The sequence below is a fragment of the Gossypium raimondii genome, chromosome 6 (genome assembly GCF_025698545.1).
Source record: "Gossypium raimondii isolate GPD5lz chromosome 6, ASM2569854v1, whole genome shotgun sequence".
Lineage (NCBI taxonomy): Eukaryota > Viridiplantae > Streptophyta > Magnoliopsida > Malvales > Malvaceae > Gossypium > Gossypium raimondii.
The window spans coordinates 43,290-66,769 of NC_068570.1; the positions used below are offsets into that span (position 1 = coordinate 43,290).

Here is a 23,480-nt window from a genome sequence, read left to right on the forward strand (position 1 = left end):
ATTGGTTCATCGAGAGCTTTCATGGCCCGGCTAGCCCAAGGCGAGCTTTTGACGTTTGCTAAAACGGGCAAAAATAAAATTCCTTATCCAAGAGGAGATCGTATTCCCGGCCACCCATTAATAGCATTATTAGCAGAATTTGTTTTCAGTTATATCCATCGGACAAGATGGGCGTTGACTGGACCAAACTGCCTCCAGAACTCTTGGTATCCATCTCAGAAAACCTAAAACTCTACTCCGATTACCTCAGTTTTCGGGCGGTGTGCCGCGGCTGGCGATCCTCAACCCCTAAAACCCCGTCCCATCTCCCTCCCCAGCTCCCCTGGCTCATGCTCCCTCCTTCCCAGTCCTACCAATCCCACCGCGCCTTCTACGACCTTTCTACCAACAAACTCCGGTTCCTCTCCCTCCCCGAATCCTCCAACCCTAATAAGCGCCACTGCGGCTCTTCCCACGGCTGGCTCGTTGTCCTCGATGAATCCCCTTCCATTCTCCTCCTAAACCCCCTCTCCCGCGCCAAGCTCCACCTCCCTTCTCTCTCCTCTTTCCCCAACGTCCACAGCTTTAATTACTCCCACGTCGGCAAGGAATATTCCCTCCGCTCCCCGTCTGGTGACCTTTACACTCGTAATTTGCGCCAAATGCGAGACTCCATTAAAAAAATTGTGCTTTCTGTCAATCCTTCCAAGGAGCTTCGTTTCGTGGCAATAGCGATTCTTAATCAAACCGGTGAGCTAGTTTACTGCAAAAACGGCGATGACTCTTGGCGCTTTATCCCAGGTGCACAATCCTATTCCGAGGATGTTATATATTGTGAGGGATTATTTTATGCTGTCGACAAACACGGAGGAATTGCAATTTGTGATGTTCACGATGATTCGCCCAAGGTTTCGATTGTCCAAACGCGGACACAATTGGACGGTGATATGCAATATTTGATCAATTCTGGAGATGAACTGTTACTCATTACCCGTCACCTTGATCTTGAATTCAGTTTCGAACCTCATCAGTCCTATTTGGTCTATAGGACTAAGCGCTTCGAGGTTTCTAGGCTTGTTTGGAGTGGACCGCATTGGGAAAGAGTGAAAAGTTTGTATGATAAGATGGTTTTTATAGGTGAAAATTCTTCTTTATCGTTGTCAGCTTCGGATTTTACAGGCTGCATGGGGAATTGCATATATTTCACAGATGATTACTCTGAAAGTAACTATGATGGTTCTTTGGGGGAACATGATATTGGTATCTACAAGTTATGGGATGGGAGCATTGAGCCATTGCCGTGTTATCCTCGAAATTCTTTCTTTAGAATGGGTTGGCCTACACCACTTTGGGTTACACCTACTCCATGCTAATACGATAGCTTGAGTAGAATGCAAGTGCTTCCTTTGGTTTGCTTAGTTGTGAAATATCTGCATATAAAATGTTGTGGTCTTCTGTTGAATGCATGATGTTTTTATGTGCTGTTTAAGATGTTTTTATAGATATAAATCTCAGCAAACTATTATTGCTTTTGTGAGACCTTATAGATTGTAATTACATTGTGTAATTTTATCTAAAATGGATTTCTTTGATAATAATATTCATGGACTATAGCATAGCATGAGCATCTATTTATGCTTGAATGGTTGTGATAATAAGGTTTGTAATAGGATGTGAAAGGTTAGAAATGGTAAAATATCTAGATGGTTGTTTTCGGAAAATGAAGGTGTTAAAGGAAAGGCAAGATATGGGAATGTGAGACCTTCAAAAATTACACAATACCTGAAACTTTGTGATGGGCAGAGGCCTAAACGAGGAAATGCTCTAGGTGCTTGCTATTAGCAATTTAGCGCATAGAGTTCTGCAGTTAGAAGTTGGAACTAAAGCTACTATTTTCTCTCATCTCACATTTACTTCAAACAATGATTTTTTTAAAGCAAAAGAACAATTATTATCTAGCCATTAATGGGCAAGACTGTGAGTAACCCCATTGGCCGACGATTTAGCCATACAAAGGCAAATCCAGGGATCGGATATTGACTCTTATAATAAGAGCAAAACAATCGCTGTTAATAATAAACCTCAATAACTTCATAAACCTTCCCGTAAAGAGGATCAACGGCACGGAACTCAAGACAGGCGCAGTCAGCTCGCACCATGCCTTTCGAGTTGCTGAAACCATGATTTTTTTGTTAACAATCTCTTCTGTATTTATGTATCATTTAATACCCAATATTCATTGAAAAAACAAATTAAAGTAGCAAAAAGAAAGATGAGGGCAAAGGTGAACATGGCTCAATGGAGAGCCGATCAAAGGTGAACACGGCTCAATGGAGAGCCGATCGTAATATTGGAATGAAGAAATGGAGTGTCCCTCACTCCAAGTGAAGTTCATAAAAAATTGTTAGTAGTTACGTGAACAATAGACAAATTTTGTGTCGTTATTCTGATGAGGTTCCACAAATAGTAACTAGATGCAACATTTAGGGGAGTTAGAAATAAGTGAATCTCAACTTTTATTTTAAGTAAAATTAGACAAATTTCATTACAATTTAAGCACTCTATTAAAAATTACATTAGATGTCAAAGTTGTAGCTTGCATGGACAACAATGTGTATTTTAAAAGAAATTTAAAAAATGAAGTTCAAAATTATTTTAAAAATTCTCAATATTAAAAATATGTTTCTTATAATTGTAATGTATTTTTATTAAAATGTGAAAAATAAAACCATAAAAATCGTTAATATGTTCTAATACTACTTGCACAATTAAGTTAATTTTTAAGTTTTAGGGTTTTTTTAATTTTGAAGAGATCATCTCATAATTTTGGATTTTTTAACAAATGGTTTTGTATTGTCAGAATTTTCTTTAGAAATTTGGAAAAATTTATCTAATATTTTTATAAAATTAACGAGTTTTTTAAATTTTGAAAAAATTAAACTAATATGATATAAGATAAAAGAGTAACATGTCAACAATTAGAGGTTAGAAAGCTAATTTTCTCCAAATGAAATAATAAACATTAAAATGAACAAATGTATAAAGGTTGAGGGTTAAATTTGTTATTATCCCTTAATATGGTTGGTTTAAGTCCTAATGCTTAAAATGATATATGGATCAAAGCTTAGTATTATTTTGGGCCTGAAACAAAAACACCGACCCTGTTATCAACCGTTTGCTTATTGTCTTGTGTTGAGCTCCACCATTTATGTTTTTGTCAAACAGCACGGAAAATAAGCTTGTGAGAGAAATAAAGTAAAAAGGATGATCGCCTACCTACAAAGATGCCCAAGTTTAACAACTGTTTGTGGAAACAACGTTGTCTCCCTCCAGCGTTTTCTACACAGTGGTCCGGACACCGTGGAAGAGCTTCTTAACAGACACCTAGTGAAGAAGGAGAAATCCCTAGATGATGAGGAAGAAGAATCGCTGAACAGACAGCGTCTCACCAGCACACGAGGAGAGGCGCTGGGTCTCTACCGCGACATCCTTCGAGCCACCCGATTCTTCATGTGGCCCGATTCTCGGGGCGTTCAGTGGAGGGACATATTGAGAGAGAACGCGAGGAAGGAGTTCGAGGAAGCTCGCTTCGAGAAGGATCCGGAAGTTGTGACCCGATTGCTTATCGGTGGGCGTGATGCGGTTGAATCTGCATTGGAGAAGCTAGCCGAAAAGCAAAGGCATCAGATTCAGAAGGAGCGGGGAGATGGTCGGTGATGATTGATTCATTTCTTAACTTTCTCTGATTTTGAATTTGATTATCCTTTCAAGGAAGAACAAATATTGTTTGTAAGCTAAATTTTGTGTTTTGGTCTTATAATGCATCAACTTATGCGTTAGCCTTGTTCGATTGTAATTCCCGCATATCCAGAAGTTGGTTGATGAGAAATTTCAGAGGAAAAAGAAAAGGAAATCAAAGTTCGATTTTACTGCAGTGTTCCTTTGTATGTTGGCGTCGATTGAACATTGAATTGAAGGGGGGGAACAAATGTTATGGAGGCAATGCAAAGGAACATAGAAGTTTATAATTTGGTGCCAAATTGGCAAATGCAAGTTAATCAACGACACGTTCAGTCAATCAAATCCATTAAATATCAGCACTTAAACGCCAGAAATCAATCCAATTATAATAAAGATTGTTATCCAATCCAATCCAAATAAACGAACTGAATTGTTTAGCTTCAGCATCACAACAACAGATGAGGAGTATTGAAGATCGAAATAAAGTTTGCAACAAATGGAGCAGCCATTGCCAACTAAAGAAAGACCTTAGCTGTTCATCTGTCTTTGCCAATTGCCATCCCCATCATGAGTTCCCCTTTTCATCATGGCTACAAATTCCTCGTAGTTGATCCTCCCATCCTATCCAACAAATCATGTCAAGCATAAAAACCAACAAATTGTTTGAAGTAAAAGAAGCAAACGAAAAACCTTATCAGTATCAACATCCTCAATGACTTCATCGATTGTAGCCTCATCTCCCATTCCGTACTGCGTCATAGCTTGTCTTAGTTCATCTCTTGTAATAAACCTGAATGAAAAGAAGAATAATAGGCAAAGTCAATCAATCAAGTAATATAATGTTCAAAACTGAAAAAAGCAATAGTTCAATATACTAACCCACTGTTATCCTTGTCAAAGAACTGAAAAGCCTTGACTATATTTTCTTCCCTCTCAAGCCTATGTCGATGCATTGTAGCAGTTATGAATTCAATGTAATCAATGGTTCCACTATTGTCAACATCAGCCTGACAGAATGAGGTTTAGGCATTCAGAAGTTGCAGCTTGTTTCATTATTATGGAAATGATTACTATTATATATAAATAACAGAATTTGGATGGTGGAAGGAAGGGATTATATAATTGGATAAAATCTTACAGCATCCATAAGCTGCTTTATTTCAGTTTCAGTTAACTTAGATCCCAAGCGAGCTAATCCATCCCTGAGTTCTCCTAGTGTTATTGTACCACTTCCGTCAGTGTCGATGTTTTTGAACATCTGTTGCAAGCCCTTGATCTCTTCTTCCGTTGATAGGCTTTCTGCTATCACCTTCCACAAACCATATTCAAAGACATAAATATCAGCTTGTGGGAACATAAAACAGAGAAAAAGAAATTTGTGCTTTTATGGTCGAGTAAATTTATCATAGAATGATATCACAAACGCAACGAATATGGTATTGTGCAAGTTTCACAAGATTGAAAAACTAGAGGTGTAGGCCATACCTTCAACGCTAGTTTTTTGAGCTTGTTCATTACTCTGAACTGCTTCAACCTGCTAAGGACAGCACTATCAATAGGTTTGTCAGAAGCATCACCACCCTCCTTCAGCCATGGATGTTCTGGTTCATTTTCACAAAATGTAAACATTAGTGGCGCATATCTAACAATTGTGTTCTTCAGTAAGATGAACCAATCTTCAATGCTGTCAATCCAACTCTTCCCTTTTTTCATTATCTTGAAGGGCTTTGCCTACAGAAGCTTAATGTTTTTACCTAGAGCTTGAGCAGCAGTGATCCGTTTCTTAGGATCCTTTGCTAGCATCTTTCTGATGAGGTCCTTTGCACCTTCAGATATAGATGGCCATGGCAAGCTTTTCAAGTCAAGATTACCTTCTAAAACCGCTTTAAAGATTTCTTTCTCAGTCTCTGCAACAAAATTATTCACCAACAGTTGAAGAGGTATCACAACCAAAAGAACGTATACGAAAAATAAAATAAGTTTCCACGTACATACCACCCCAAAATGGAGGCACTCCACTAAGAAGAATGTATAAAATGACACCAGCACTCCACACATCTATCTCCTTGCCATATTTCCGGTTTAACACCTCTGGTGCAACATAGTATGCACTTCCAACAAGGTCCTTATACGTTCTGCCTGAAATGTTACATTAACTTCAAGTGCTCAGTTGAGATTCATGATTACTTGCGAAAGAAATGCATCAATAGATTTGGAATTGAATGATCAAAGAGGTAATATTATGATGCATATAATAGGATTAGCCATGAACCTACCACGTGATCCTTACATATTAGCTTTTTCTTTTATGGTTCCGTCGTTTTTCTTACACTTGCTACTTACAAAAAGTATCAATGACTTGGTTGACCGGTCGCTTTCTTCGTTTACTTGTTTTATTGACCAATGATTACATCTAGCAAGAATAACGTGCAGAGTCCGCTTCCAGTCTAATTCATGGTATTATTTATTGCTTTTAAGTTCTTATACTGAATAACACTTCAGTCAAATTTATCCATCTCCCTAGAGTATAATCGAAATGGAAAAAAAAAACTCACAATATAATTTGGGGTTATTGATCAAGGTATGATCATGTCTAACAACACCAAGTTTAATGACAGAAGCAAGCCTGATTGAGGGAGTGAAGCAAAAGCATATATGGTAATATCAAAGGGAAGCAACGGAAATAGAGCTAATTACCTTCCTCAATGAAGACAGAGAGTCCAAAATCTGTGGCTTTTATTGGAGAAATCTCATCCTTGCTAACCAGCAAGAAGTTTTCAGGTTTCAAGTCCCTATGCATAACCCCCATAAAATGACAGGCATTCACCACATTCACAACCTGTCGACAAATAGAAGCCGCTTGACGTTCTGAATAACTCCCTTTAGCTATTATCCGATCAAAAAGCTCGCCACCTGAACACAGTTCCATCACCAAATGCACATTCTGCCTATCTTCATAAGCACCTTTGAATTCCACAATATTTTGTTGCCCTGTTAGGTGCTGCATTATCGAAATCTCTCGTCTAACATCCTCTATGTCCCTGTCAGTGCTTAGTTTACGCCTTGAAATAGATTTGCAGGCATATTTTCGTCCTGTTGCCTTTTCGGTGCAAAGATAAGTGATGCCAAACTGACCTCTGCCCAACTCTTTGTCAAGATCATAAATGGTGGTGACATCAACATATGGTTTGAGCAAAATGGTTCCAATACCGGATGATGAAGTAGCTTTAGAAGAAGAAGGGCTAAAGTGTTGCGGGGTGGTTTTGGGGAATGGATGAGATGGACGAGGAGAAGACTCAGATGAGGAAGAGATTGGGATTTCATGAGAGTGAGATCTTCTCAAGCAGAATCCCAGAGATTGGCAGAGTCCCATAGATGGCTGTTGTGCTGTTTTCAAGTTTAGGCCTGTGGACAAGTTCGGTTTTGGTTTGATTGGATCGTTATGATATTGGTGCAGTGCAGGGGAGAATATTATTATTATAATATTAGAAGAATAGTTTAGGTTACACTTACTGCTGCTTTATTATGTTAGGTGCTTTGCTTTTGCCTCTGGGATTGTCTCGAGTATCATTCCACATGGCTTACCTTTTTGTTTCCACTAACAACTCTGTTGTGCTTTGCTTGAGAGGGGGAAATAAGTAGAGGGGTAGAGGGAGGGATAAAGTATACATACCATGCTATTAGTCATTGTACTTTATGAAAGTTGTGAGTTTAGTTTTGCACCTTTTTAGTTGTTATACTTTTTAAATTTTAAAATTTCAATCATTACCAAATAATAACTATTAAATTCATTAAGTTATATTATTTTCAAAATATGATCACGCAAGCATATTATCATATGTTTAATGCGATGTTAGCTTGTTATTTTCATGTATTAGTCATTAAAATTTAGTTAATAGTTTAATGATTGTCATTTGTGTTAAGATTATAATTCAAAATTTGAAAAGTATAGGGATTTGGAATGATTCAATTGGAGAATATGGACTCTACAACAATATGTGTGGTACATGCCTAGTAATTGAATATAACCGAATGGGTTTAACTGCTATGATTCGAGTCAAGACTAAAATTTTAAAACTTGAAAAGTATAGGGATTAAATTTGATCAATTTGAAAAGTACAGGGACTAAATTTGATCAAATTAAAGTATAGAGACTAAATACAGCACTTTTATAAAGCACAGGGACTAATGGCAGAATTTAACCTTGATTATGCATTGCTGTCCAAGCAGCCCAAAGAAAGACCTTGTCCAATGCCAATGGCGGCTGACCAATCATCCGAGATCCCGAATGCCAACTTTGGGTCAGCACTAGTATGACTGCTTGCCAATCTCTTAAGATTATCATAGGTTCCTGACTATTGACTACCTTCTGCCCAAAATGTGACTTGGTCTTGGTCTCAACTCAAGTTTGATAGGCATTGACACGTTATATGTGCTGCATATTTTAATATGGTTGTGGATGCAATTGGCGTTTTTAATTAATCCAGTATGCTTAACACGTGCGGGGGCGGCTTTCATATGGAAGAATTTGAGAATAAAATGTCTGACCCTTTATAAAAGGGACTCTTGTTATGTTCTCACTGTTTATTTTATTTCCCAACAACTAGCAATCCTTGGTCTGTGTTCTGTGATTCAGCCGCCACTTTCTTTTCCACAATCCTTTTTAATTTCCTTAACTAACCTTTAAAAATTCCTGAATTTCTGAATATTCTTCTCCCAATGGAGCAACCAATCTGCCCTTGTCCTTTTATCATGCCATGTTTTCCAGCTGAAGAGGCAAGGGAATTGTGTTGCTCAGCAGCTTCACTAGTCATTTCTAAATTGTTCCATGCTATCTTCATCTGTATATTTTCAGTGGGTTAGTTAATTTCTTCCTTGACCCATTTGTTTTACATTTCTAGGATTTTGCTCCTTTCCTTTTGAACACAAGAAAAAAATCAAATAAATAAAATCTTTTCACTTTGATCCTACAACATATTGACACCAATTTATCATCTTTGCGAGAAAACCATGGTGTCAGTTTCAGTTGAATGCCAAAACTAATCAGAATCTGGCATTTATCTGCAGTTGGAGCAACTTTAGGAGCCATGGTTGGAGCTTTTGTTGGGGCCAAAACCAAGACCGGTTGGCTTCATGGAGCGACGGTTGGGGCCATAAGAGGCAGCTTTTTCTCCATCAAGTTGTTCGAATTTTCACTCATAGTTTGCAGCTCCGATGATATGGCAACCAGTTATTTCTTCCAACCGGTATGACATTATTGTCTTCTTCATCTATCTACAATGTGCCAATCACTTTCATCATTCTTTCTTTTTTCTCTTTGTTGCTCTCCCATGCACTACACAATTGGTCCGCCCGAAACGCACCCACTCTCTGAGATTCTTCACGCATAACTTTTCCATATTTCCTTTCTGGTTGTGAACCCTGATTAAAGTTGAAAAATTGGTCCCCATGAACGAGTCGTGCAGTTTAAATCCGATGACATTGAATAGGCACAACAGACTCCGATGATATGAAAATGGCAGCTTAAAATATAAAAAAAATTAGTAGGGAAAACAGCAAAAGGGTTTTTATTTTAATTAATGCTTGAAATTGGGTTTGAATTTTGATTAGATAAACGCATTTGACTCTGCATTCAACGGAGTCCCAAGGAGTGGAGGGGTGTCAAAGGAGTCAATAAGAAACATTCCAACCATCATAATCACAGAAGAAAACGTATGGGATTCATCCAGGAACCCAATCTCTTGTTCCATATGCCTTCAGGTTTATCAATTTTTTACGTTTCTACTCTCTCCTTCATTTCTATATACTCCAAATAGCTTCCTTTGATCATGCTTTCTTATTTCTTGTTTATGGTTTCAAATTTCCAGGACTTCATGCATGGGGAAATAGTTCATAGCTTGCCACATTGTCACCATATGTTTCATATATCGTGCATCAAAAAGTGGCTAGTTGGGCATAAATCTTGCCCTTTGTGCAGGAGAAATGTTTAACGGACAATTAAATTCTGCCTTTGTAGAAGGTCTGGACGCGTTTTTCTCGTCAACAACGTATATATTCACGTAGTACAAGCTCGACTAAACGAGATATAATACTAAGACCAAACCTTGCGTGCATAAACATTAACACTAGCTTCTAATTGAAATGTAATTTATTTATTTATTTTGTATGTACTAGGGAAATCCCTATTTTTTCCGGCTCGTGTCTTCCCTTTTTATATAGTTTACAAATAGAGGAAGCATGCATGCATTATAAACTTCGAACCACTTGCTTGGTTTGGGTTCCCAATCTCATCAACCAAGTGTTCCCAATCTCATCAACCAAGTCATTCGTAACTAATTTCCACGTTAATAAGGGAGACTCTGTCAATGTTGATTCAAACGACACTGGAAAGCGCTAACCAGCAGCCAGTGCAAACCCATGTGGAAAATTCCATGTAAAAGGAGCCTCCGCCACAAAGTTGACAAAAAAGAATATTTCAAACGACATTGGAAACTACCAACCAGCAGCCAGTGCCATGAGGAAAACATGGTGCTTACTAGACTTTAGACATTGTCATAGCCAAAGGATATATATCCAAAACCTAGGAATATTTCAAACGCTTGAAGCTAAAATGTAACTTAAGTTGCTGCAGTTGGATGGCAATCAGTTTGGCTGGAGAAGGAAGGGGAAAAACAACATAAACATCACCTTAATAGAATGCTATACACGCTTTCTTGTTACTGTCAAATGTCATATTCATGGCTTCAGCTACCTACAATAATATTCCAAGTCCAAACCTACATAGCATTTATAAACCATCAATGAAGGGAAAAGCAAATGAACAAACAGGAAGTCTTATCATCCTGATCAAACTAAGATTAATCAAAGCTACCTCAACTAGAAACATATAGCGGTAAGCCCCAGCTGATGATCACTTGCTTTCAAATGAGCCTGCAAAGGCAGGCTCCACGGCTCTCATGCACCTGGGGTGCACCTCGTACCCGCATTCCAGACATTGGGTAAGCCCAGCCAGACCCCGCTCATCACAGTCACAGCATATAAAGGGCCCTCCTCCAGTGCCTTCAGTCAGATACCAAACTAAGCTCATGGCGATGATCCGCATGGTACTCGGATTTTGGTAAATTTTTAGCTGCCTCCTCCATTTCTTTCTCTAGCAACTCCATTTTGGCATCTGTGAAAGGGTATGCGTTTTCCTTGTAAAGATTTAAAAGACTTCTAGCTTTCTTGGTTACAGTTTTGCCATCACGCCCTATAATTATCAAATAAGGAAAGGCTTGCACATCGAGGTACTTTGCAAGACTTTTAATAGTGGGGTCTTCAAAGGGTAGCGCTAGCCATTGCATGGTACCAAAGCAGGAGTCAAATGAACATTGATGATCACGATCATTTGACACAAAAGCTACTTCAAAATCCTCACTACCTTTTTCTTCCAAAGTAATTTGCTTTATTTTCTGGTAGATGGATATCAGCTTGGAAGTGAACTTAATTAGAACATAGAAAGCACCATTGAGCTGAGAAGTAGAGTCCAACTGTCTTACAGATAAAGGAATCAACTAGCACCTGCAAATGAAATAACAAGAATAGAGTAATAGACTCGTTAAATAAATGAAGATAAATAAAAAAAACTTCATTTTAGAATATCATATGCTTCATGATTAAAAAAATTGGAAAAATTGGTTTGGGTTTGTGTTGAGTATCTTTTTCTCTCTTTCTTTTTCTTAGAGTCCATTCTTCATATTTATAAGGTGCAGTTCCTTGACGTACTAGAGACAACTAAGTGTCAAGCATGGTCACATGTTACCCCCTAGGGGTGACAGATGTCTTGAGTGATAATCCCCAAAAAACTAAGTTGGTGAGCTGAATGCAGGCGAACAGGGAGAGGGCGAGCTGAGTGGTGAGCTGAGAAGGATATGGCTATTTAGGCGATCCCTTAAGAGAGGAGGTGTAAAGTAAAGGGGGTCGGGTCAGACATGGATCTCCAGTTGGATAGTGGCGTGCCCTATAACAATTTGTCCCCCTGCCTTGTTGAAGAAGAGTTATAAAGTGACTCTTCTGAGACAGGCTTACGTGAGTGAAGCATGTGAATGAGGCTTACTACGTACGTTTTGGTGTAAAACTTGTTGCGTACATTTTTCCGTACGATAATGAGGTACAGTTGTAAAAAATGATTCGGGCTTATTTCTTAAGGAAATGAACCGTTCTGAAAAAAATTTATTCCTTAAATAACTTCTGCTTAGCCCTATCTTACACTTATCTTTCAAAGGAGCTGTCAGCAAGAAGGAACTCGTTGTTTATAGGTAAAAGCCCTCGAATTTTCTACTGTCGTTTCGATTATTTTAAGCATGATTGTTTATCATGGTTAGAGTCAGAATAGGTTTGGGTGGAAGGGGCGGTGGCGTACTGGTCGTGGTAACCAGGCTCATGGGTCTGAATTTATGGATAAGGATGGTAACCGTCAGGAGCGTTATGAGGCCTGCGTACCTATGGAAGCAAACGCCTACTTGTGCTCGACAAAACAGGACAAGATGGTTTGTCATCTCACGGTTCGGGGTTTTTAGTTGCCAAACTTCGCCTTTGATTTTTCGAATGTCCAGGGCACAAGGAGATTGAGTGACATATATAGAGGGAGGTTTCCTCTTGCCCTTGCACGTATTGGAGGCAAAATTCCACCTTCTTCTTCACCTTTGCTTTTGTATTGTTCTTCAAGAGTATAGGATCACCCCAGGACAACTGGTTGGTTTCTCGTGGTGGATTTTGGTTGCCTACTTTGTTGATTGCTGCCTTCGGGGTGAACCTTTGCTGTTATCCATCTTTCAGCATATTTATCAGTTAAAAGCTTTTACTCGAGGGAGCTCCCTAGGGTTGGTCTATTTCAGCCATTGAGAAGGGTCTGAATCCATCATTTGCAATTGGTCGTCAAATCTTTGTATCAACCATTATAAATACATACGGGTAAGGAAGAGGTTGGGGAATGACTGCCACAAATTACACTATTATTTACATCACTTTTTACACATAACTTTAGCTTGTATAATAGTTAAATCAAATCATCGTAGTACATATTTATGTTTTTATGCTTGAAATAGTGATTTATGTTTTTTAGCAGTTTTTATTACATTTAAAATATCTAAATAAGGTTATGGGATTATGTAGGTCAAATTGGGAGCTAAATATGCACATGCTAGCCAAAACTGATGCCTAGGTCGCGACACCAAGACACTGATGTCGCAACACCAAAAAAAGAAGCAAAAAGAAGAATTGGAACGAAACTGCCTACTATGTCGCGAAACACTTCCTGCTATGTCGTGACACTGACCTATGTTGCAACACGGCTTTTGCACGTTGAAATAGTAGATCTAGAGAAGAACTAGAGCGAAGCATTATAGAGCTACCAAGTAGAGACGATAAAGAATCTTCAAGATTATTTACTGAAGTTGAATTAAACATCTTGTTGCATGCCCAGGTTATTGTCGGGCCTTCCAATGTTCAATGCGTAGACTTCAATGCTCTAAGTTACCTTACTGATGCCAAGTTAGGTTTCAACATTTTTTTCCCCTTTTGGAGCGGAAAGAGAAGAGTTTTCAGAACATTGGAAAAAGTTAGAGAGACTTTTCCTATCTGATGAACTTGCTGAGGCATGCATTGTTCGCATTGAAGAGGCAGTTGAGGGTGGGGGCAACGAAGAAGAAGACATTGAAGTTGACATGGATGGTGTAGACCAAAACAACTAGCTTTATATATGTTGACTTGTATTTGATGTGTTTTGGTTTGTAATTTGAATTGAATTTTGTTAGATTGATAGAGCTCTAATTTTGAATCACTCATTGTGGGTTTATTTTATTTTCTGTCAATTTATTATTTGACAACGTTGAACTACTACTGTGATCGAATTTAATTTGAAAAAGATACACCTATAATAGGAATTTTGAAGAATTCAAATATGTTAACTTATAGAACATTATCAAGTGTTGAGTGCTTGTGCTTAATAGCGTCAAGATCTATATAATTATGCGAGCTATATTGTCACGACTATGCTTGTTTGTCGATCTGCACCGCAAAAATGTGCGAGCAATATTGGTTGCTACATTTGAAGGTTGCAATCTGCGCAACGAAAATGTACGAGCAGTTTTTGGTACGAGAATAACGGAGAAGATCTTTGGTTAAAAGTCGAGAATGACAAAGATCTGTCTATCCGAAACACATATATGGTTTTGGTCTAGGGTTAATTGCTATAAATATCACAAACTGGGTCGATTTCCAAAATTTTTATTTTCCGCTATGCAAGAAAATCATTTTCAAACTGCATTTTTTCCAACAGAATGTGATGGTCGTTTGGAGGCCAGTGGGGAGAGCTAGAAGAAGGGAGTAAAAAGGGGGAAATTAGAGAGGTAGGAGAACTTAGGAATATGTAAAGGAGGAGGTCGTGAGAGTTTAGGTATCGAGTAGAACATTTAAGGAGGAAAAAGATCATTTGCTCTTCGTATGCTGGGGTATGTATAAGGGGAGGTCCTCTTGTCAAGTTGTGTCATGTCCATTATACGTCAATTATCATTGAGCATAGTATTGTGTGGTATTGCTTTGAGATTCCCTTTGTTGAGGCAGAACGAATAGTCCCCATGGACAACCTTAGCAAGTGGCCAAAAATGGGTAATGTGAGGAGTACAAGTGATCACTACCTATGATACTAGATTGAGGGTCGTCCAAGGGCGTCTTTTAGGCTACTTTTTGTCCTGGCACATGTCTAAACAATGGTAGGGGTATAACAACCTTGATATTTACCAATCTGCCTAGGTGAAAATAGTTTGACCGTAAAAAGAGCATAATGCATATAATTCATCAATTTAGCTCAAATGTTAAGAAGCCCACGGCGGGACACCCCTGTCTCTCTCGGGCAAATAGTTAACACAGCTTGCTACAATGTTCATTTCCATAAATGAGAGGCTAAGATTTGAAAAGAGGTTGGGCTATGAGTGTGGCCATTAACATCAGATTCCCAATATAAACATGTTTTCATTCTAAGCCACGTCAAGTATGAAAGTTTATACGTTATTTTGTTCAAAAAATATGAGAAAGCATCCGATCCATAAATAATGTTGAAATCGATCATTCATTTCAAGTTCATACAATGACAAAAGTTCATGTAAAAAAATTGACAAGTAAACTAAACATGTCAATGTATTTGTATGCCTCTCTACCCATTCTAAATCATCCTACAAGTCTCAAGAAATATGATATGACCCCTTCTTTTCTATTCTACCATATCAAACAAAATGCACACGAGTATTGGAATTTTTATTTCCAAATCTCACCTAATAACATGATATATATCCAACAAGTTTTATTAGGAAACTCGTACTTTTAATTAATTAATTGATTGATTGATGATAGCACCTTCTTATTTAACTTTCAGAGCAAAACAATCCATGACTTAATAACCACTTTTGGTTTAATAATATTAAATATGTACCACAAAATGCAAACTACTACAATCTTACCAAATTTACTGCTGAAACCGTGAGATGTTGCCAAATTATATGATTTAGATTTTATATTGATATCTGATAACTAGTAATAAATAAGCTATGAGTATGACTAAAAGCTACGAGTAAAACAACAAAGTATTGAAGTCTAAAATCACATGGGGTCTTTCATTATTGAGAAATTTTCGTAAAATCTTTTCATAACTGGCTAAATTATTAATCATGAGTCACCGATTAATTGAATTTTTTCAATTCGGTCTGAAACTTTAATTTTAACCAAAGTCGTTCTAAATTTCAAAGCCTGTTATTTTAATTATTAGCAAGTAAATTTAAAAAATGTAAATTAAAAAATTTCATTTTACTTTTTAATCAATGACTTAATAACTACTTTAATTTAATAACAATATTTTATAAGTTCCAAAAATGCAAACTACTACAATCTTACAAAACTTACTGCTGGAATGCTGGCCAAGATAATACTATACAAGTAAAGGCAGACTCGTGGCAGTCGGGTCAAGTGGCAATTAAATTTGCCTAATTAATTCAGATAATTTATTCAAGTAATCAAGTTGAAATGCTGCATTTATTCACTTAATTAGAAAAAAGAAGAAAAAGAAAAGAGACACAAAACCCAAAAACTGTGGGCTTAAATGGGGTATCTAAAAAGAGACAGTAAGAAAAGTGCTAGTATTTAGCAGTCGGCGAGCTGCCCTGGCCCTGCCATTGCAATACTCGATGTATCACCAACCTGCCACCACTCATTCTTCATGCACAATACACTGGGGGGTTGGGACCCATTTGGAATTTAATATATATTCCATATGACAATTCTGAATCAGTAAAAGCGATTTGTTCCCTTGTGTGGCATAGCCACTGCCCTGCATAGTGCTAAATGCTTCCCTTGGCTTGCAAGTTTTAGAATGAGTGATTTAACCAACTTAGAACTTGATAAAGCATTATAACAAAAAGGTATCTAAATCAAATGGTTCCTTTAGCTATAGTTTTTGACGCAAATGGTAGGAGTAGTTGCTGCTGATAAGGCACCAACGCCAGTTCATGTGTCTACTTTTTTTATTATTCTGTCAAAAGTTTCTTGCTTTTCCCTTGAATCATCTCATCTTCTTTTCAACTTTTTCATTAAAAAACAGACCCCAAATATGAAAAGCAAGTTCTTCATCAAGTACGGACGATTCTGTCTACATTAATATCAATCTGAATTAATTTAACTAACAAAATATGAATAAAGAGAGAAAAGAAAATCCATACATACATGAAACTGAAATTTAACTTGATCAACATTTTTCTTCAACTCTTCCTAGGAAAACTTCATTTCATACAAACACCAACAACACTGAATTTTTTACTCCTAAAAACTAGACCCTTTTTTCTAATTTTTTAAAGGAAAGTTCAAAGCTTTAGCAAGGGTTATCATCACCAGGTGGATCGAACAACTTAGGCTCAAGCTTGGCCCTACAAACAGGACAGATCGAGTTCTTTGAAAGCCAAGTATCAGCACATTGTAAATGAAAGCCGTGATTACAACCGGGAACCATTCTAGCCGATTGCTCTGCCTCTATCTCATCGAGACAAACCGCACACTCAGTCCCCAACACAAGATCCTTCCCGGTAACTTTGGGCAGCTTCTCAAGCTCCGAAACGGACAACCCTTTCTCACCAGCCTGCTTAACCGATGACGACCCTGAATTATCCGACCGGTGATTCGTGGCGTACCATAAAAGACAGATATAAACAATGAAAACAGCACTCATGCCAGCGCATGGGAGAAATAGGGCTAATAAAACAGAAACCAGCATTGGGTGCTGGTTGCCGCCGGTGGCCGTGGAGTTTATGGCGGGTGGTGGAGAAGGAGAGAGGAGAGGAGGAGGGGTATAGTGCGCGCCATGGCGCATAATAGTCAGCTGGTTTTGTGGGGGGAAGTGTTGAGTTTCCTAGCCAGGGAAGGCAAAGGGGAGGGGCTTTGAGTGAGAGATAGAGAGGGTGGTAACGGCTATATTGGGAAGGGAAATAAATGGAATTTTTAGCGTTTTAGTTATAGAGAAGAGAGATGACGCGTATCGTGGCAGACAAGCAAAAGGCATCAAAACGGCACTGACGAATTTTCGGCTAATGCTTTTATTTGTAATTTTCCTTTGCGTTTTTAGTGCACGGTGAGGGGTGAGAAATGTGTCCTATACTTTTATTAGTTAAAAGATGAGCTAAGAAAAAAATTAAAGAGTGGATAGTGGAGTATGGCAGCTACTGAGAATTGTGTAAAAACGAAGAGAGAAAAATGATTGGTAGAGAGATTTGGTTTGGCCCATTAAACTCAATCATACACACATAAATATATAAATAATATTTTCTAGTGCTAATGTATAATGTTGCTTTAGATTTGTGGAGTGTGGGAGGGACCCTTCATTGAATTGGGGTCTCCTGCCACCTAACTCGGTTATTAAATTCAATTGGAAAGGATAAACTTGGGTACAACTTTCCAAACAAATCATTGCATCTATGAAAATAACACAACCAAATAAATTGACTCTGATGTTTGTTTTCATAAATCATTTGGATCTAAACCCAATGATAAGAAGAAGGTTTTGGTTTTGGTTTCTGAGTTTGCTACATTATTGTTAGAGGTCTCTCTTACGTGATGCAAAGGGTTTACGACAGCTACTGCTGATTTTTCATGTGAAATGAGTTTTGCTTTGCTTGAGCCGCCGTGGTACTTACCACTTGAACGTACGTGGAAAAACATAACAAATGTTAACTAATCATTGAGTTGTGGGCCCCATACTCCATACCCAACAGGTGGCTGGCTACCAGATTGAGATGAGAGAAAGGCTTCTCCTGAAACACATATTTCCAGTCTGATGAACATCAACATTTCAGACATACTGTTACAACTTCAAAACAAACAGGAGCATTTAAATATTGATCTATCTTAAAATTATAAAGGTGGATCTTGAAACAAGAGGTGTCCTAATCTTAACGAAGCTACGTGCGCAAAAGGATATAAACAGGGTATAATTCGCTTTTTATTATTTGATTAGATCTGGTCCCATGCAAAGATATGTTTAAACATCTACATTTTGACATTTTATCAATATGGCATAGCACTTTTGTCACTTCAAACAAGTTCAGTTGTGAATATATAAGGTATATTTCAAGTATCAAAACAACAAAGCAACTGTATCCACTAGTAGGTACATAATAAAGGGGCTTTATCCGTTTTAAAGGATTACCTTTTGTAATGATTCCAGTCATCATAGCAAATATGAATAAGTTAGAACCAATAAAGCATGCTTTAAGCTTTTCTTGATCACTATCCGGATTCAGCATTAACCAGAAATAGATCATTCTCTGATTTTAACCAAACAAATCCCAAACCTGCAAATTAGCGAGCATTCAAAAGATGGTAAGTACTTGCAACTTAAGAAATGACAAATTTTCAAGGGAAGATATAGCCGTGCAGCAGTAGCGAGAACCCCTCCATCAAAGCTGTAACCACTTTATTTTTAGCACTTAAAAGTACTTGAGAGGCAACCATCCCTTATTGGTTAATGATCAAGAATCAAATTAAAATTAATAATTCAACATCAATTAAAGTATTTTGCTGCAATAACTTTTGAGTATAGAGCAAGCAAACATTCACATCAAAGCTAGCTTATAATCAGATCCAATCTTCCGAAAATCACTTCTCAAAGTTAATAAGGTCTGCGCTCATGGGAGGGCATTGAAGGGGCACTGAAGCTCCAAATATCTCTTTAGGCTTCAATGTGAAAGTTACTTGCAGGCCTAACAGTGCCGCAGTACAAAGTATCAAAACCAGTACCAGGGAAGCTACAAGCTGCCTGATAAATGATAACTGAATTGAAGCTAGTCAAGGTGAAGCACGCTTCAACAAAAGCTCTGATGTTTTGATCCCTTTTCTTTGAGCATCAGAGGAAGAGCACGGGAGACTGAGGTCTGCACAAATAAGGACAGGCTTATAGTAATCTGCTATGGATGACTAATACCTTTTCTTTAAGCACCAACAAGAACTAAAAGAATAACAAAGCACCTGCAAAGAGTACAAAAGAATCATCAACTTTTGAGTCAATCTATCCATCATGACATTTTTATATTTCAAAAGAAACTAAAATGAGACGCTTAATTGCTTATCTTCCTTTTTGAGTCAAAGTTCGGTTTAGTCAACTGGGTTTTTTGGCATATTTAATACATTTTGTAGGTAATTTGCTTCATTCTTTTCAAGAGTAAAGATGAAGACGACTTACATGCTAAATCTTAGTCATAAAATTGTTCACCAAAAATCCCCACAGGAACAAACTCCATCTTTAAAATGATGAAAGCGATTTGTGTCTCTGACATATATTTCTCTTCCTTCAAAGCCAGATATAAATTTTATAACGGCATGACAATCACCACAGATTCTGAGATTTTTTATTATCTGCAGTGGAGAGCCCGGAGGAGTATTCAGAAGCCCTAAGGCTACTGCTAACTTCTCACTATGTCCACATAAGATCTGCTCCTTGTCCTGCTCGTTCACATCTTGCAACACCAAGTTAGTATTTGGCAGGTAACCTGCTTTCTTCATCTCCAAGCTCAATTTATGTAACTTCTCAATGATCTCAGTCATTTGTGGATTTGATTTATCTCCAGCAAGAAGTATGTGCACTTGGTTCTTGATCTCAATCCAACTGCAACCGGGGTTCTTCTTCATGCCCCTACTCCTCATGACATCTCTCACGGCATCTACTTCGTCCCACATGGCCTTAGACGCATATATATTGGAAAGAAGGATGTAATTACCAGGATTATTTGGTTCTAATTCAAAGAGATTCCTTGCAGCAATCTCGCCTAGACGAATGTTATTGTGAAGCCTACAAGAACTAAGCAAAGCTCCCCAAACACAGGCATGTGGTTCAAATGGCATTTGCTTGATCATGGTATATGCTTCTTCTAGCTTTCCAGAACGACCTAGAAGGTTTACCATGCAGGAATAGTGCTCCATTTTTGCTTCAATTCCATAGTCTTCATACATGCTATTAAAAAATCGCCAACCTTGTTCTGTTAGGCCACCCTGACTGCAAGCAGATAATACACAACTAAAGCTGATAAAATCAGGCTTGTGCCCTTTATGTTGCATCAAATGAAAAATATCAATAGCTTCATTAGCCTTACCATGCATTGCATAACCACCCATAATTGCATTCCAACAGACTGAGTTTTTGTTTGGTATCCTATCAAAACAAAGTCGAGACAAATGGATTCTTCCACACTTAGCGTACATATCAACTAATGCACTGCCAACATGAACATCAGCAGTGATTCCTGTTCTAAGGGCAAAACCATGAGCTGCTTTTCCATGTACCAATGCTGCAATATTTCCACAAGCTGGTAGCAAGCAAGGTATTGTTACAGAGTTTGGCTTCACCCCTGCACTCTGCATCTCTCTGAAAAGCTCCAATGCCTCAATATCCTTCCCATTTTGTGAGCATCCAGCAATCATTGATGTCCAGGATACAACATTCAGTTCCCTCCCACGCACTCTAAATCGCTCAAATACCTCCATAGCTACATCAACAAGATCATTTCGAGACAGTGCAGTTAATAAAGCATTGCGAGCACCTACATCCATAAGCTCCTCATTCGTCTCTTCAAATGCTTTCATCAAATCTCCTGCACAAGCACATTTTCCGAACATATCTATAAGTGCGCTAATAACAAACTTGCAATGCAAAAGACCTAGTTTGATCACATAACAGAGAACCTGAATCCCTATATTAAACCTCTCCATATCACCCACAGCAGAAAGAACGCTTGAAATTGTAATATGATCAGGCTGAAACCCTTTCGAATGCATTTCCTGAAACATGACAACAGCTTCAACATAGTTCCCGCTCTGGTTGAATCCTGTAATCATACCATTCCATGAAACTACATTGGGCTCCAAACCATAACTTTGCATCCCAGAAAAGATTTCCTTTACCTCGTTAACGCAACCCTTGCGAGCGTAAGCTGAAAGCAAAGCACCATAAGTAACCACATCTCCTTCAGGTAATCTCTCGAACACATTCCGAGCATCCCGGATTCGATCACTTTTTAAATACAAGTGCACCAAAGAAGCTTGAACAACGGAATCTGAATCAAACCCATATTTACAAACGATGCAATGAATTTCTCTTCCGAACTTCAAGGCGGATAATTTGCCGCAAGCCTTGACAACATTTGATAGCACGTGAGTATCCAGCAAAACACCATGAGAAAGCATTCGGGAGAAAACGTTGAGCGATTGGGTGAAAAGATTGGACTTGTTGAGAGCATAAATGAGAGTAGAAAAGGAAGAGATAGATGGGTCAGATATGGAGCGAAGGACGAGATCTGCTTCGACAAAGGAATGGTGATTAGCAAATCGTGAGATGAGTCTTGTAGAAAGATGGGTATCAGCAAGAAGTCCAGTTTTCAGTATATAAGCGTGAGCTTGACGAGTTTGTGACAGAGATGCTATGGCTGAGTACAGGCAATGAAGAATTGGAGTGTTCAGATTTTCCAAAAATGGCAGAGCTTGCCTTGTCATAGTGTTTTGACTCGTTGCCACCCAAAATTTGAACCATAAGCTCTTGTCGGAGTCACGCAACCTTCCGTGTCAGTGGCAGTTGATTTGCTATGTCAATGTTGACGTGGGGACAAGGGGCAGCTTAACGCTAAAGGCTAAAGCTTCATTACGTTGACACTGAAGTAAAGCCCATTTTAAGTCATTATATATATATATATATGGATTTAGATTAATTTATTTTTACATTGCATAAAACAAAAGAAGAATTAACAAATTTTAAATTAATTTTTCAATTAAGCCAACTTTTAAGCATATATAACCTTCAAAACAATGACTGATAGTCTAATAGTATTCTCATTATCTATAATTACTCTGTTGAAAGTATAAAATGCTATTATTTAAGTGTATAAAAATATTATTAATTAAGTTTTAGTTTGATTGATATCACTCTCATTATTAATATAGAAATATATGAATTGAGCACGATGAAACTTTCTATTTAAGAGTTGAGATTGGTCGATTGAGCCTTAATTCGATTAGTATTGACATTATTGTCAATATAAGAGAACGTAAGTTTAAGTATAATAAAGTGCATTATCCTCTTTTTAAAGGTTAGGAAGGAGTATAAATAATACTAGGTATTGTATCAAAAATAGCACATATGATAAAAAATCAATCCCAAATTAAAAAAAAGAGTTGAGATTGAATTATGAATAGTTATATCTATTATATAAAATGTAAAATTAGAACATTGATAATAGCAATGTATCGCAAAAAAGAAAAATAGAATACACAAACAAAAATTTATGTAGAAATCTTTTCAGGAAAAAATCACGAGAAGAGGAAAAGAAAATTCACTATGTCAAATTCAATTCACTATATCAAATTCGAATGATACAACAGAAGAGACGATTACATCTATTTATAGATTTAAAAACTTTATTCAAATAAAAGTCAAATAGAAGTAATGAAGTAATATTAAAACATCTTATTCTAATCAACATCAAATAGAGGAAGTAAACTTCTATGCGGATCTTACTTGTGCAACCTATACCGTACTGCAGGGGTCGATTGCGACCCCAATCCAATATTTTGCTTATTGGGGATCTATGATGGGTTGCGATCCTCAACCTTCACCCTCATAGATCCCCTATATTGCCAGTTATATTTTATTTAACAGGAATTTAAATCAGAGAAAAAAATTTAATCCATAATTATATAAGTTTTGAAACGTACTAAGAAAAAATTAAACATCTTCAAATTTTGAGTAAATAAATGGCTAAACTTCGACTCCAATGCTCTATCTTGATTCAGGTCAACTGGTTTTTTATTTTCAAAAAATATTTTATTTCACTATTATAATAATTAAATATTAAAAGTGGCAAATATTTATATTTCCAATTTTAAACATTTGATTACACGGGCAAAATATGTAATTATCTATTTTCTTTTTATCAGCTATATTTTTGGGATAAATATAATTTTGGTTTTAAATTTAACAATTAAGTCTACTTTAGTACTTGTACTTTAGTACTTAAATTGGTAACAAAATTCATTTTGGTCCTTAAATGTGTAGCATATAAAAGTTTGATGATTTGTCACTTTGAGATTGTGTTATATCATCACTTTAAAATTAAAATTAAAATTAATTTTTAAGTGATGACATAGTATAATCTTAGAGTGTCACCTAAAGTGTTATAATACCGGACCAATAGTTGAACCAA

General features: G+C 37.3%; 6 protein-coding genes and 1 pseudogene across 8 annotated transcripts; 3 read left to right on the forward strand and 4 right to left on the reverse strand.

Moving 5' to 3' along the window:
• Positions 1-31: 31 nt before the first annotated feature.
• Positions 32-1,577, forward strand: LOC105772466 (F-box protein SKIP23). The gene has a single exon (XM_012593728.2). It carries the CDS (start codon positions 168-170, stop codon positions 1,350-1,352), a length of 1,185 nt encoding a protein of 394 aa, XP_012449182.1. The 5' UTR covers positions 32-167; the 3' UTR covers positions 1,353-1,577.
• A 1,550-nt stretch (positions 1,578-3,127) lies between these two features.
• On the forward strand, positions 3,128-3,908 carry LOC105773134 (uncharacterized). Its single transcript, XM_012594809.2, has one exon. The coding sequence runs from the start codon at positions 3,244-3,246 to the stop codon at positions 3,694-3,696; it is 453 nt and encodes a 150-aa protein (XP_012450263.1). The 5' UTR covers positions 3,128-3,243; the 3' UTR covers positions 3,697-3,908.
• A 125-nt stretch (positions 3,909-4,033) lies between these two features.
• On the reverse strand, positions 4,034-7,166 carry LOC105773132 (calcium-dependent protein kinase 29). The gene is made up of 8 exons (XM_012594807.2): positions 6,418-7,166; positions 5,716-5,859; positions 5,475-5,627; positions 5,206-5,321; positions 4,859-5,029; positions 4,600-4,727; positions 4,411-4,510; positions 4,034-4,341 (listed from the first exon to the last, which is right to left on the reverse strand). The coding sequence occupies exons 1-8, from the start codon at positions 7,091-7,093 to the stop codon at positions 4,249-4,251; spliced, it is 1,581 nt and encodes a 526-aa protein (XP_012450261.1). The 5' UTR covers positions 7,094-7,166; the 3' UTR covers positions 4,034-4,248.
• A 1,164-nt stretch (positions 7,167-8,330) lies between these two features.
• LOC105773133 (NEP1-interacting protein 2) lies at positions 8,331-13,596 on the forward strand. 2 transcript variants are annotated; one of them, XM_012594808.2, is made up of 6 exons: positions 8,331-8,578; positions 8,788-8,966; positions 9,331-9,480; positions 9,588-10,837; positions 11,588-12,672; positions 12,874-13,596. In XM_012594808.2, the coding sequence occupies exons 1-4, from the start codon at positions 8,440-8,442 to the stop codon at positions 9,708-9,710; spliced, it is 591 nt and encodes a 196-aa protein (XP_012450262.1). In that variant the 5' UTR covers positions 8,331-8,439; the 3' UTR covers positions 9,711-10,837; positions 11,588-12,672; positions 12,874-13,596. The 2 variants fall into 2 exon arrangements, with proteins under 2 accessions (XP_012450262.1, XP_052488257.1); XM_052632297.1 differs by having other exon boundaries at positions 9,588-12,672.
• On the reverse strand, positions 10,631-12,143 carry LOC105771641 (probable nucleoredoxin 2; annotated as a pseudogene).
• Positions 13,597-16,369: 2,773 nt separating the features above from the next.
• LOC128031903 (E3 ubiquitin-protein ligase ATL23-like) lies at positions 16,370-17,505 on the reverse strand. Its single transcript, XM_052632640.1, has one exon. It carries the CDS (start codon positions 17,108-17,110, stop codon positions 16,616-16,618), a length of 495 nt encoding a protein of 164 aa, XP_052488600.1. The 5' UTR covers positions 17,111-17,505; the 3' UTR covers positions 16,370-16,615.
• Positions 17,506-17,649: 144 nt separating this feature from the next.
• LOC105773130 (pentatricopeptide repeat-containing protein At1g20230) lies at positions 17,650-21,927 on the reverse strand. Of its 2 annotated transcripts, none has more exons than XM_052632638.1 (3): positions 19,475-21,927; positions 18,443-19,260; positions 17,650-18,047 (listed from the first exon to the last, which is right to left on the reverse strand). In XM_052632638.1, the coding sequence occupies exon 1, from the start codon at positions 21,775-21,777 to the stop codon at positions 19,501-19,503; it is 2,277 nt and encodes a 758-aa protein (XP_052488598.1). In that variant the 5' UTR covers positions 21,778-21,927; the 3' UTR covers positions 17,650-18,047; positions 18,443-19,260; positions 19,475-19,500. The 2 variants fall into 2 exon arrangements, with proteins under 2 accessions (XP_052488598.1, XP_052488599.1); XM_052632639.1 differs by having other exon boundaries at positions 17,650-18,067.
• Positions 21,928-23,480: the final 1,553 nt, after the last annotated feature.